Source organism: Ischnura elegans, chromosome X (genome assembly GCF_921293095.1).
Source record: "Ischnura elegans chromosome X, ioIscEleg1.1, whole genome shotgun sequence".
Classification (NCBI taxonomy): domain Eukaryota; kingdom Metazoa; phylum Arthropoda; class Insecta; order Odonata; family Coenagrionidae; genus Ischnura; species Ischnura elegans.
Window position 1 is genome coordinate 79,376,880 of NC_060259.1, and position 14,963 is coordinate 79,391,842.

The window sequence follows — 14,963 nt, forward strand, 5'->3', positions numbered from 1 at the left end:
ACCATGCTTCTCATGAAATAAAAATGACAGAGAAAACATAAACCATTTATAGAATATCAAACTCATTTTCTAATTGATTTTTTGCTACAGGAGATTTTGCAGTGCTAATGAAATCAGGATTTTCCTTTAAAAAAGCACTGAAGTTCAATTATGCTTCAGCATGCACAATATTTCTGGGACTAATAACTGGAATTTTACTGGGCCAGCTGGATGCAAGCATTTACATTTATGCCTTTGCTGGTGGACTGTTTCTTTACATTTCCTTGGGAGAGCTGGTAAGAAAAAAAATTACATATAGCCAAATCAACCAACCAATTTTATAATTAATTACCATCCACCATAATAGGCAAGAAATGAACTATGAATGCACAAGAATTGGTGACACAGTTATAATTAAGGGAAAGAGGAATTGATTGCAATGACAGAAAGCAAATGACTACCAAATTTATTTTCTGGTAGCTTCTCTGATATAATTTAGGACATTTTGTTTGAATCCCAGACAAGGTGCAATTTTTCTTCATGGCAAATCTCATTCTCCAAAACATTTTTCTTTTTGGTACATTAATCAGCAAATAACTAAGCCTCTTAAATTTTGATTGGAGAGGTTAAAAAATGTTTCAAATGCAAGTGCAAGCACTGCCCTATGCCTAAAGGTCAAAAGAAAAGGTCATTTTTCCAGTTAATGCACCACTCCTTTCATTAATTTTCATTAATCCAAAGAAACTTGAAAAAATTATTCAAATACAGTAAAACCTCTTTACATCATAATGTAGGGGACCAAAATTTGGGCAATTCGATGTATGGAGGTTCACTATAGAGAGGTTTCAGTGATAGGCACCATTGTTTCATATCCTTCAGAAATGAAAGGCACCACAGTCTTTTAAACCATTATATTTGTGTATTCAAACAAACATGAATGCATCAGTGAACATATATTTATTATTTAATAATTACAGAAAGCAAGCGCTATCGCATGATTTTTACCATAATTCGAGAGAAAACAATGTGATCTCTCTCAATTCAACAGTCACTAAATTAATAAAAAAATACACAATGATTAGGATAGTTGGATACCTTTTTTCTAATTTATTGTTAGGTATGCTCTCATATGGAATAAAATGGCCATAACTAATAATTAACGTGAAAATTACAGCATATTAAAGGTATATAAGGGAAAAAAAAAGAGTGAAACCTTTATTGCTGAAAATGTCATTCCATATACATAATCGCGGCTGCATTATGGTCTCTAGTTGTCTCGGTACGATTTGCGGAGGCAGTTGGGCCGTCTCGGAGGTATCTCCTTGGTATGATAAGTGGAGATTTTACGATATAAAGAGGTTCACTGCAAAGAGGTTTGCCTATAAATTTACATGTAAATCTGACGGGACCGTAGGGGTGGTATGAAGTATGGAGATTTACGATGTAAAGAGGTTCACTACATAGAGGTTTTACTGTAATAGTACTTATAAAATAAATTACAACTTAACGGCTAAAATTTTCTGCAAAATCTTTTGGCTTGACAGGGATTTGAATTTTCTGCTTCCAGTCATTAGCTTTGAAGAATGATGGCTCAGCTGCAAAACGCGAGTCATATGACACATGAAATCAGGAGTTGATGCGCTTAAGTCTCAATCAAGCAAAACGATTTTGTTCAGAAATTTTTTTCCCTGGTTTTCTACGCAAAATTTTCTGTGACTCTAACAAATAGTCACGTGTTTCTTTACTATTTTAAAGCATTGATTTTTATGCAGGTACCAGAATTGAAAGAAATGATCAATGAAGAAAAGAAGAATGGTTTAAAGTCTTCACTAGTGGCATACACACTGCAAAATTTGGGCATGTTGATTGGATCTCTAGCCTTGTTTCTTGTAACAAAATACTTATAGACACCACTCAAAGGTAAATTATGTCAGTTTTAAATAAAATTTCAAAATTTTAATTTCTTATGACGAAATTGGAGGTACATCTTTAACTACTCGCTAAAATAAAATGTGGCGCAAGGTAATTTTGAAAATATTCACATTCAATATTCATTAATGACAAAGTCTTTAAGCATAGAAAACATATGAATCTCAAGTGTAAACTTAATGGAAAACTAATTGAGTTACAATAATGGTGAAAGGCACAAACAATTTGAATTCCATTTCATTATATTTCAGGTCAACCAGAATGGTTATGTTCTCTTCAACACAACACGTATATTATTATATTGCATTTTATATTTTAACTTCACGTCATGGGACCACAACAGTCCTGTGAAGAAATGTGAACTTTTAAATGCAGTGCATTTTTTTATATGTCTACCTAGTAGGTGGGACTTCATTCTTTTTTATTTATGTACCTAGTTTCTAAGGTTGACCTGGATTGACAGGAAAATAATACATAGTTACCTACCCTAATCCCCTGGTCTTTTATAAAAAAACATCTTAGATATGAAACTATTTTGAGTTCTCATTTCTTGGAAATACTCCATGATTAGCCATAAGCCTACAGCAATGAATGACTCTTACGCTCACTACATGAAGGTTGCTATGTGCTAAATATCATTTTTCATCCAAATATTACGCTAATGTTGCAGCAAAAATTGAATTAACAGGATTGGACTTTTATCCGCTCAGCACCAATGTCAACAATAAAATGCGATCCACATTTTACAATTTTCAGCATTAGAATGCTAATGTGCGCGGGCAAATTAGCATTTCTCCCATATCTAGAAGACATATGTATTATGGACGTTTATGCTTATATAGTTAATAAATATTTTACTAAAGTCAGTTTGGGTATCCTCAGTCTCTCAGTCTGTCTTTATGCTTTGCCATTGAAATGTTTCTACAGTCATCACGATTTAACAAGAAATTATCATGGCTATTTCCATCAAGTACATCAAAATAACTCAATTTTGACAAATTTTTAATCGATAAACTGATTCAATACCGGAGATAGCACAAGAGAGACAGAAAGGTTTTGAAAAAGTAACCACAAATAGATTTTAAATATTTACAAAATGGAGGAGAGGATATAGAACAAATATAATTGATAATTTCAAATCTGTCCCAATTGGCTGAAAAGTCAATTTTTAATCCCTGATACATACTCATTTCTTAATGCCAATTCCAAGAAAATTGACAATATTAAATATTTATGGCCACTTTAAGACTTAGTACAGTAAATTTATTAACTTTGTTGCATAAAAGAGACTTTGTTATGCTTTGAATTGCTAAATGTAAATTTAGTTCACTTCAATAATGTCTCGCCATTTTATTACAATATGTTCAAGTAAATACTGCTACAAACACACAATGTAAGTTAGAGCTTATTCCCATTACAATGTAGACATGTTATGAAGTTCATGTCTTTTTTTAAATGAAGTTAACCTTAGAAAAAAGCACATTGGCACTTCAATTTGCGAACGCAGAAAAGAATAGAAGAAACCATATATTAACTTACTTTTATCATGAAATAGCAGAATGGTATGAGTGTGGTCACATTCATTCGCTGTTAGGTTAAATAAGCCAAAGTATAAAGGATCATTAAAAATCTCAAACCCATATTGGGGATAAAAATAATGCCAAGGAATATTATGAATTTATAATTAATGAGGCATTTTATTAATTATTAATTTTACAACAAAAGAAGCAGGGAGGATACCAATGGCAGTAAATACAACAACTAGCAAAACAACTAATATGGAGTGTTAAGAAAAAATACTGTCATAAAGACAATGTTCTGTGTGATATTTACAGATGAAATGACTGTATGAATCTTAAGATTTTTAAAAATGAGTGTGATGAAATGTTATTGTTCAAATGCATGAATTGTATTATCTTAAGTACATTATTGTGCTACTATTTGAAAGAAACTGGTACCTGAAAAAAGCTTGTGCCAGTATGCTGTATGTCTATATATTCATTTTATGTGTTGTATTTATAGCTAAACCAGTATTACATAAATTTTGTTTGCACCTTGTGATTGAAAATACCATCACTATTAAAGAATTTAATCACAAAAAAATGTTCCTTATTCACTTTCACAATTATTTTTTGAAGAAGCAGAATCTCATTTTCGCTTCAGTTTGGAGATTCAGCCACAGAATGCTATTATGTCCAAACAATTTATGGACTCTTTTAGGATTGAGGCCCATGCATCTGGAAACGCATTGACTGATGCCATAGGTCGATTACCCTTTTGAAGATATGAGCTTATAGAAATAGTCCACGTAGTAAAATAACGAACCAACTATAGCCAAAATTTTTAAAACTATACTCAGTATAGTGAAACACATTTGTACAGTAAAAATGTGGACCTAATTTTTCTCCCATATGTAATAAGCATTTTTATTCTTTGCATAGAAAATCCCTTTCTTACAAAAATTTACCAAATCTATATAAAAAACTATGTGTGGCACCCAATTAATACTAACTCTACTTATGATAGTTAAATGGTCTTCACAATCTTCCACAAATAAGCACTGAAATTTTCATAAATTACTTGGGTTACTTTGTGGTTTACCACAGTCTTCAATAATTATTTTATTTTTAATACAATATAAATTTCAAGAATGGTAAGCATTCTTCTAACTTCACAAATATTTCCACAGTGGCTTATTATGAATTAACTATACAGAATGTATAATAAATTCATTGCTTTAAATTTAGAAATTCACATTAAAATGTACAAAACTACTCTTCTGAAGAAGCAGAATCTCATCTTTGCTAAGTTTGGAGATTCAGCCCCAGCATATTATCATTTAAATGCAATTTCGGGACTCTTTAAGACTGAAGACCATCTGGGAACATTTTGACTGATGCTATAAAACCAATGGTAACATTTACAACCAAAATATCCTTAGAGATTGGTTCCATAACATCACTCTTAAATACTACGCATAGGTGTACCCAGCATGGGGGAGGTGCTCCCACACCTTACAAGTAAAAATATTACACAGCTTCAAAATTTTAAACAAGTTTTCTTCAAACCCAAGAAAAGTGATATAGGTAAATGCATGGCATATAACTAGAGGAACAAAATCAATAAAGTATGGTATGGTATTTGGAGGAGGCGACCGACAGCTGAGGTCATTTGCGCCATGAGGGAAGGGTGTGGAAGGAAGGGTGGGGAGAAACCCGGCGTCGGCGTTAGCCTGCTCTTAACGAAAGGCACCAAGGGGACCACGGCTTAACGTCCCATCCGACGGATGCAGTGTTGCGCTTGAAATGTCCTCCACACAACATTCAAGCAGGGATCAAGCAGGGACCTCAGCTGTCGGTCGCCTCCTCCAAATACCATACCATACTTTATTGATTTTGTTCCTCTAGTTATGTGCCATGCATTTACTTAAATCACTTTTCTTGGGTTTGAAGAAAACTTGTTTAAAATTTTGAAGGGATCTTTGAAAATTCTCTGCCACTGCTGGGATTTGAACCCAAGCCCGCCGGGTGGGAAGCCAACACTCTAGCCACCACACCAACCCGATCCCCCCAAAATCAACAAAGAACGAGCAAATAACTGTTATAACTAGGTACCAAAACCTGAACAACTACAGCTTCCTTCCCTTCCTCCCCCCCCCTAGTTTTGATCCTGGGTGCACCCTCGGTAAAGTGATAAGAAAATTATGCTCAAGAAAAGCTTTGAAACTGGTGTTTTTTAAACTAATATTTCCGGCTCCAGTCAATTCCAGTTTTAATCTCAAGAACCAGTGGAACTGAGATCCAAAGAACTGAACCAACCCATTACTACTCAATACCAACCAATGCAGTTACACTACCACCATAAGCACAATCATTCATTTGAATATAATCAAAAAGGAGAATAATATTCCTGATTTTTGAATGAAAAACTTTGCTGTTTCTACAATTTGGAACTTTATTTTCCTGACTAGTTTCGATACACTGTATCATATTCATAGGACTAGCTAGAATATGATACAGTGTATCGAAACTAGTCAGGAAAATAAAGTTCCAAATTGTAGAAACAGCAAAGTTTTTCATTCAAAAATCAGTAAGATTGATTTCTACAACGTGAAGGCCTCTACTAATCAGTGCATCGAGAATAATATTTACAGCTAGCACTTACATGCATCCAAAAAGATGATGAAAAGCATTTCTGGAAGCTGATACCAAAGATGATTCTTATCCCACCCTAGGCAACACCAGTGGTAAAAATTTTTGCCAAGGAGGAGAAGTTATTTTTTTCTACGGCTGTATGGCACAGCTGAATTAGATTAGCTTTTGATGCTCCCACTGAAACAAGCATAAGAAAGATAAAGTGAATTACATTACCACATCGAACAATAAAAGAAATGCTGCTTCAAAAAATGCCCACCTCTTAATCTAGAAGCTTTCTGCACAATAAGGTTGATATCTTTCAATATTGTTTGACTTTCCTCGTGGGTATCACAGTATATTTTATGATTATGAATTAGTGTCTCAGTGATTTTACTCAAATTAAAACAGTGCTCCTTCAGACTGTCCCTGAAATGGAATGAAAAGGCATTGACTCAAGTTTCCAGCACAGCTCCACACGATTAATTAACCATTAAAAATAAACGAATCCAAATTTCTTAAAGAGAGTCAGGTTTCTGATTAATAAAAACTTTTAGGCTATGTCGCCGCGTAAAGCATAAGAAAGATAATGTTAATTATATTACCACATCAAACAATAAAACAAATGCTGCTTCAAAAAATGCCCAACTCTTAATCTAGAAGTTTTCACCACAATAAGGTTGACATCTTTACGTGACAACATAGCCCAAAAGTTTTTATTCAACATGACGAGTACCCGCGAAGTTTTAATGAAGTCAGGTTTCTATCATAGGTTATTACCAATACTTTATCAGTCATAATAGTCATGTCAAGCTTTTATTGTTCATTAATAGTTTTAGTTACTATTATGCTAATTAATATTCTAGACACCTCATTGCATCTGAAGTATTAATATTTTTGACCCCGTTTGAATTATTAGAAAACTTAGCTTCATAAATGCTACCTGTGACAATGATTCCTCATTTAGTTTACATATATTAAAAATGGTATACGCTTTTATTCTTTGATGGTGGAGTCCGGGAGGGGTGGCTGGTGAGAGGGGATGAGAGTTGATGAGAGTTGATGTGTTCTTCTAGTCTGAGAAGAGGAGCTCTGGTGCTAATGGTAGATTTCTCTTTGAGCATTCGTGGGCAAAAATACTTTGTTAATGCTAAAGCTTTCAGAATCTTTAAATGAATATGGAATTGCCATTTATAATTGCTTAGAAAGGTTGAAAGCATAAAATATATATCTAACCAGGAGACAAACTTCGTTATAATTTGACTCACTACATTCATAGCAGTGAAAGGGTTAAAATCAGGATTTTTTACATGGCCAATAGTCCTCTTTTGATGCAGAATGGCTCTCATTTGGTTATAAGCTATATATCATTATTAGCAGGTTCATTATAAGTGGGCTCCACTGTTATGGAAGCATTCCAAGAGCTACAAAGAGTGAGGCATGATTTCTTAGGTGGACAGGTGAGTATGACTGAACTCGACAATTGATCATTGAGAGTAACCATACTCACAAGAGAAGTCACTCAAGTGCTACCACCAGATCTCACTCAAATTTTGCTAGGTGATAGGTAATGGATACCCCAAGGTCTTGTTTTTGTTTCAGCCACCAATGCTCATTATTTTTCAAGATATTAGCAACGGAACATAAAGGAAAAATTCCTTAATTTACGCAACCCACATAACAACAATACATATATGTACAGTCAGTATTCTTTGACCTGGCAAAAAAGTATATGGGTCTATTGTCGCACTGCAGGTTTCATAAATTCAGATGTTTTCCTAGTACTTTCCACCCCTAATATTTCGAAAAGTATTGAGTGTTGGAAAACTACACCTAATGGGTATCTATTTTCTACCAGATAGCAAAATTTGAACAAGATCTGGGGGTTGCACTTGAGGGACTTTCCTTGAGACTTAGGTTTCCAATTACTCCACCAAATTGTGAGATCTCTGCCCATTTTTCAGTCATAACCATAGAATGAGAAATGACACACTAGCAGCCAATCAATAGCGGCCGATTACAGAAGCCATTTTGCAGGGCTTTAAATGCAGCCATGACAGGAATAAATCATTTTTGAGCATTTATGAAATAAATCTGAATTCATGCAGGAATTGTACATACAAGTCATTGAGAAGATATGAATCCTCCGTCTGAACGATGCTTTTCCGGATGTAAGCAGATGAATTTGCCATGTCCCTCACTAAATGACTTTCAGCTTCCTTCATACTAGGCATTTGTTCCATCAATTTTTTCAACTTCTCTAACTCCAGGGGGAAGTGTGCCACAACCTATCATGCATAGAAAATTTTACAAATACAAGAGATCAGTAAAATAATTCACAATAAATACATTAGAGAAAAAATAATCTTTAAATGGCATAACCATAAATTGCATCCAAATTGAAAGTTAAAGATGAATTTTTCACCATCAATATTTTCATAGACACAGATGAATGTACCATCAAGAATAGAGTTTTAACAGTGGCACCGACTCCATGGGGCCTGAGGGGGCCCGAGCCCCCTCAAAAAATTCGACATCGGTGGGAGGAAAAGATGTCGAATTGTTGAGGCTTTCGACATTTTCCCCAGGGTGTCAAGTTATCGAGATTCCAGTTATCAGGGTCCTAATGTGGATCAAATGACTCTTCTAAAATGCTAAAAAAAATTAAAACTCACGATTTATATATTTAATGTTACGGGGCCAGAACCCCATTATAGGCCCCCAATAATTTCTATAAGTCGGCACCCCTGAGTTCTAATCAAGAAGAGCTTACCCAATATTTACATAATAGCAATGAACAGACTTTGTGACTTTCACAGTTTATTAAACACAGAGCCATTGTCCAACCATCTCGGGTATACTGAAAAACATGAAGGGGGACAGGCTTATATATACTATGCGAAGTTGCTAAGGGAAGGGGGGCTTTTAGTGGTTGAAGTTGGTTGAGCAGGGAGGAGAAATGGGAGGAGAGCACAAAATATGATTTTTATTTCCTGAACATTTTCTCAACTTCCCTGACCAATATAAACCCTCATATCCCAGAGGATGATGGCCGAGTTGGACGTCGAAACGTCGACAGTAATGGAGTTCCGTAAAAGTACTAAACCTTTCTCCATGCTTGAAGTTGGCCTCACAGCCGAAACCAGTGTGTAAAATAAACTGAGGAAGTCACAAAGACTCTTCAATGCTATTAAGGAGCCCTTCAACCACATCATAGCTTTCAATTTTGATTCAATATTCACAATTTAAAACATTCACATACTAAAAATTAAAAGCTGCTTGAGGATCAGTGACAAAAGCAGAGCCCAGGGCTATATAACACACCTCTACTTTCCTAAGGAAACCACTGCTTCAGCTACCTAGAAATTAACTTGCAAAGAGATTCAGGTTGAGCAGCCTTTTGAAATATATAATCCTCAGATATGTGAACACAGACATTTTTAATCCCCATGATTTCACTGAGCTTTCATATCAGCCAAAATTTTCATATGTATCTAGGTTTTACTTCTCTTTTATATCCCTCAAAAATTTTCCAAAATATCTGATTTGGGTCCTTCCCCTGCCTTTCTTCCCATTCCATTGTCCCACAAACTACCTCAAATTTTAATGATAAACTCTAAAACAAAACAGTGAAATGACTACTATGCACTGGAAAATAATACATATGACCCATTAACACGTTGCGTATGGATGGCGAGAATTCTCATCATTTTTTCCCCGAATGTTCCGACGGGTGACAAAGATTCTCGTCATTTAGGTGCATCAACCTAAACAATTTTAAATCGTACAATACGTATTCCTCAGTACTTTTTCAGTTGTTGTTCATTATTCATAATTAATTGATGCATCATAATGTTTGATTGGATAAAGTTATATTCTAAAATTAGCATTTTAACCGTGTTTAAACCAAAGGCATTACGCCCTAATAGGCACATATTTCCAATCTCGGCGTTCCTAGGAATTTAAATATGTACCCCAGTACGCAACGTGTTAAAAACTATGGAGTATGTTCAATTCAACATTCCCCTCCTCAATTTTACGATAAAAATATTAAATTTCCAAATTATGGTCACATATGTCACACAAAAACATGCATTCCCACTAAAGACAGGAGAGGAGGTAAACCACGACCATCCAAAGAAGTCATGGTAAAATAGTATGCAAACAACCTGCAAGTCCTCCAAGTTCAAAAAAACTGCCAGAGACTGGATCAGATCTCCAGCCAAACCCATGTCATTTGTTTTTATCACAAAGTTTCCACCAGAATCCATAGTCATGGACATTTCTTCATTCGTTCTCAGGGAAGAAAATGTGCAATTCAATCCTTCCTCTTGGAATTGGATGTCAGACGGCAATATGAAGTTCTGATTCATCCACATTAATATCTAAAAAATTAAAAAAACACAATCAAAGCATGAATAAATCTAATAGGAATTTTAAAAAAATGGTGAATTATTACCACAGAGGTTGTAAAAGATAGATTGAATAATAGGTGTAATTGTATTCTACAATGTGATACATGGGCCAAACAATTGTGCTAGATAAATCACTTATTGGCTACATCCGGCTTCACCAAGTCAAGATAATATAATACATAAACACTTACTCTCTGAACTCTTTCCCTCAAGTTGAAAGACACATAACTGACCACATTTGTGTGATGTGAGCTTATTACTTTGTACATTGAAAAACGTGGAATCTGCCGGGTGAGTTCAAAAACATGAAACTGTACACTTCCTGGATAACCTACAAGTGCCTAATTATCAAAAGAGAATGAAAAATCATGTAAAGTATGTAGGTAGTAACTAATTTGAAACAATTACAATTTTCGATCCATTAATGAGATAAATTCAATAAAAGCAATTATCTGCCTAAGATAAGCGACTTGGTTTTGTATTGAAAATAGCAAATTAAGATTTTATAAAAAATTAAAAAGTGAAGTAAGGCATAAATGTATGAATTTCTTATTAAAATTACTACAATTTACCTCCAGTGGTAATCCATGTGAGTCATTTCAATCAAAAAAGTATCCAATTAAAAGTGCATAGTTTGGAAGAACCACAAAAGCAACCATCATCACTAAGCAAACAAAATTTTACAGGGGGAAGGGAGAGACGAAAAACTCAGAATTTTATTAAACCCTGGTTAAGTACAAAATTACCTTCCTTGAAATCACTGAGTTATGTAAAATCCTGCAATAAGTAACTTGAGCTATGGGAAATACCTATCAAGTTTCATTCCTCAAACTGAAAAATAGTAATACAGTAAAACCTGATAAACCAAGGTTACCACACAATTTTTGACTGAGGCAAGTACATATAAGTAGATATTATTGCATGCAATTTTTTTAAATAAAAAAGCAATTTTCAGCCATGATTCCTGATGCTATCCACGTGCCCATTGTTTCTAACATCCAAAAACGCACAACATGTGATTTGTCAGGGCGCAAACATTATCTTTAGCCAGGGACGCCCATTTGATACTCTTCAGCCTCACTGAATTTTTGCCACTTTTTCTTCACAAAACTTCAAACAAATAAACTGTGGGCATAGGCCACTTTAAAGTTTTTCACTAAATAATGTTACAACATTCATAAAGATCTCTTATGCCTGCATATTAATTTTTTTACTTCATAATATAAGTCTTCAACACATGGAGCCTGTGTATCAACCTTAATGCAAAATTTATCAACCACTGGGAATTTAAATCTGGTAGCAAAAGGTTAACAATACATTTTCCATTTCATAAATCATTTAATATTCTAAATTACAAAAACTCTTGATGAAGCATATAGGATAAAAGTGAAAACACTCCAAAATTATACAAATACATCTTTTTTTAGAATTCAACGTGTGTGTTGTGATACAACCTCATCTTTGGCAAAGAAGAAAAAAGGCCAGTAGGTTCACCACAGCAACTAATATAGATGCTTGAAAAATTGCCTCAAATTACGATTGAGTAAGACTCCCAAATTTGTACTGATAGTAGCTGTGTTTCATTGAGAAGAAATACATAGCTGAAACTTGGTCCAACTTCCCATGACTGTTATGCCTCAGATACAAGGTATTCGTAAATTTCAAGGGAGATGCATGCCAAAGAAACAAAGTGCTCATTCAAAGGATGAGCAAAATTAAGGCCTTCAATGTATGACATTGAAAATAAAAGGGTCAAAGCTCATGATACAAAATATGGAAATCCTGGCATGAGCCGAGGTTATAGTATATAATTTCTGCTTGAGGAATTGATCCCATTAGAAAGTGTGCAAGTGATACCACAGTGATGCAAGCTGGCTAAACATGGAATTGTGCATTAAGTAAGCGAAAAAAACTCCTGGCCACCTTGTTTAAAAATATAAAAATTATTTTAAAAAAGTCTGTGCTGATCATATTATGATACATATGTGATTTCTATTGAAGTCGTTGGTAATGTTGCTTGAAAGGTTAAACTTACCTTCAGGTGAAAATCTAAGGGAACATCTCTTGGGGGGAAAAGGGGTACTTTTACTTTATTGAATAATTGCGACTCTTTGGGATGAATTACATGAGTCTCGCCATCAAATATTCCTTCCCCATAAACCAGAACAAGTCTTATAATAGTATCATTATTGGTTGATAATCCCAGTTCCACATGGGGCTATAAATGAGAAGAGAAAAATATTTTACAGACAAATAAATGAGAAAATAACATACATTGTATGTGGGAAGACAATAACAGAGGGAAAAATTCTGAATTGAAGCACATTTTTCATGCAATTACCAACAAGATAGAAGTACTTCAATTCCAATACAAAGTGCACCACAATAAGATTTGTAACACTAATTATTAGACGCAAAGATTTACAGTGAATAAAATCTTCAACTTTTTCAGATAAATCCGTCGACTTCATTTCATAATTTTGCACGACTTTTGATGGAATTAAATATGCACCCTGCTTTCCACCATCTCATTAAATGTAAAGTGCATAATATCATAAATGATGGCCAACATGCGAATTGAAAAACATCATTTACTATGAGGACTTAATTTCTCAATACCATTTTCTTATATTCCCCATTTTCTGGCTGCAACTGCATTCGACTTGGAAGAAAATTGTTTGTCTCATTCTCGACTGTACCCTAAATTTCTGAGTAACGCACTCAATCATTATGTAAAGGTCAATCTTTGGCTATTACTTGTCTCCAAAATTTCAAGTGTAGGATAAAGATATTAGGTATAAAAAGTAAAAAATGTCATACTCAAAAATTTTTACATTTTAAATGCCACATACATATATCATTTTAATGGTGCATGAAAGGGATACAAAAAAGATGATGTTAGTTGTAAATGAGAACATTTGACTATTTTGGATACTCTAAATTCTCAAAAATAATTCCGATTCGTGTTTTTTTTTGCAATATTTTCAAAGTACATATTTTGATACAGCCTACACAAGAGGTGAGTAAACGTAGGTTGTGCTTAAAAATTATAAGGAAGGTACTTGATAAAATATATCTCAAAGCACTCACATATAAAATCAGTGAAATGATGATAATACTTTACAGTGGCGCAGCTAGGGGGGGGGGATTTGGGGGATAAACCCCCCCCAGAGCTCAGAGAAATTTTTAATTTTAATCAATTTTACTTAATTGTATTGATATTACTAATAGAATAGTGTAAGGATTAATAAAATATCCCTCAGAAAGCCACAAAACTCACCATTTTCAACAATTTATCTTAAAATTCCCCAATTTATTAATCTCGCACCTACCACTTATCCTGGTGGGTATACCATACCCCCACACACCCTTGTACATATTAGTTTCACCTAAAACCCCCCCAGCCTTAATTCCTAGCTGCACCCCTGATACTTTAGAATCCCAATGGTTCTGAGAATATGAATGGTTCTGTAGGTGTCATGCACATATTACATAAGATGGAAAATCACACTTGAAATTTTAGAGACATGCAATAGCCAAAGATTGACCTGTGCATTATGCTTGAGTGCGTTACTCAGAAATTTAGGGTATATATTACTAAAAATATAGAACATAAGTGAAATCTATTGATAATGCCTTCTCTAAAATATTAATTCTCAACTAAGTTCAACGCAGGGTTCAGCTCAGAGGACAGAAATTAATATAAAAGTTTCATTCACCTTTATTTGAGAGTTGCCCATGCTTATACTAACTCTTGTCTGAAGTCTTGTGTGAGCCTAGAGGAAATGGGAGAAAGAAAGAGAAAAGAGAAAATCATCAGAATGCAGGAAACATATCTTACAATTCCAAGTTTAGAGTAATTACATTAATAAGGAAAAATTTTTGAGAGAAAACCCTAAGTTAAAACTCTTGGAATTGCTTCAAATGGATCAAAAAAATTAAAATTTAAGATATGATCTGTAAAAATCAGGCAGGATAAAATATACATTTAACCACTCAAAAGAAATTTACCTTGAAATCATCTATTTTCCTTTTTTAAGTCTTTAAAAAAGTGTGAAAACAAAATTTCTTCAAAAATTACAAATTACAATACATCTTGCACAAAATTCCTGCGTATTGCACTCTCCTTGAAATACATTGAATTGAAAAGTGTGCACTAGGGAAAAATGGAGGCCTACCACAATTAACATTAGATTTAAACTATAAAACACCTGTAACCAAAATATGGCAAAGCAATACAAATATGCAGCTCAAAAATAAGTACTACTACAACAATTTTTTAATTACCGGAATTACTCCATACTCTTCTGCACGAGCTCCTCTTACACTTCGGTCTGCACTTCCTGATGATCTGTCAGTATACTTTGCATTCCCCTCATAATTTTTCAATTCTTGCAACAAGTCTTTCCTCTTTAACATCATATCCTGGACTGTTTCTTCTTCTATCCCTGGTTGCCATTTCTGTAAGAAGCTTGTCGGCTGTCCAACTTGGAATCCCATTACTGGA

At 34.2% G+C, this 14,963-nt stretch overlaps 2 protein-coding genes across 4 annotated transcripts in view; one reads left to right on the forward strand and one right to left on the reverse strand.

Annotated features, from left to right (window-relative positions):
- Positions 1-4,011, forward strand: part of LOC124170876 (metal cation symporter ZIP14-like) — a 63,926-nt gene extending 59,915 nt beyond the window's left edge. Inside the window, exons 7-9 of the mRNA XM_046549893.1 lie at positions 91-275; positions 1,752-1,899; positions 2,160-4,011. Coding sequence (XP_046405849.1) covers positions 91-275; positions 1,752-1,886 — 320 coding nt within the window. The 3' untranslated portion in view covers positions 1,887-1,899; positions 2,160-4,011. The remainder of the gene's footprint in view (positions 1-90; positions 276-1,751; positions 1,900-2,159) is intronic.
- Positions 1-14,963, reverse strand: part of LOC124170875 (Bardet-Biedl syndrome 2 protein-like) — a 37,227-nt gene that overhangs the window by 771 nt on the left and 21,493 nt on the right. For 2 of the 3 annotated variants that reach the window (XM_046549890.1, XM_046549891.1), the window contains 8 exons: positions 14,744-14,958; positions 14,176-14,232; positions 12,492-12,674; positions 10,648-10,797; positions 10,211-10,426; positions 8,163-8,329; positions 6,322-6,470; positions 6,073-6,239 (listed from right to left, as the gene is read on the reverse strand). In XM_046549890.1, the coding sequence (XP_046405846.1) occupies positions 6,139-6,239; positions 6,322-6,470; positions 8,163-8,329; positions 10,211-10,426; positions 10,648-10,797; positions 12,492-12,674; positions 14,176-14,232; positions 14,744-14,958 (1,238 nt within the window). In that variant the 3' untranslated portion in view covers positions 6,073-6,138. The remainder of the gene's footprint in view (positions 1-6,072; positions 6,240-6,321; positions 6,471-8,162; positions 8,330-10,210; positions 10,427-10,647; positions 10,798-12,491; positions 12,675-14,175; positions 14,233-14,743; positions 14,959-14,963) is intronic. The other variant, XM_046549892.1, reaches the window with a different exon arrangement.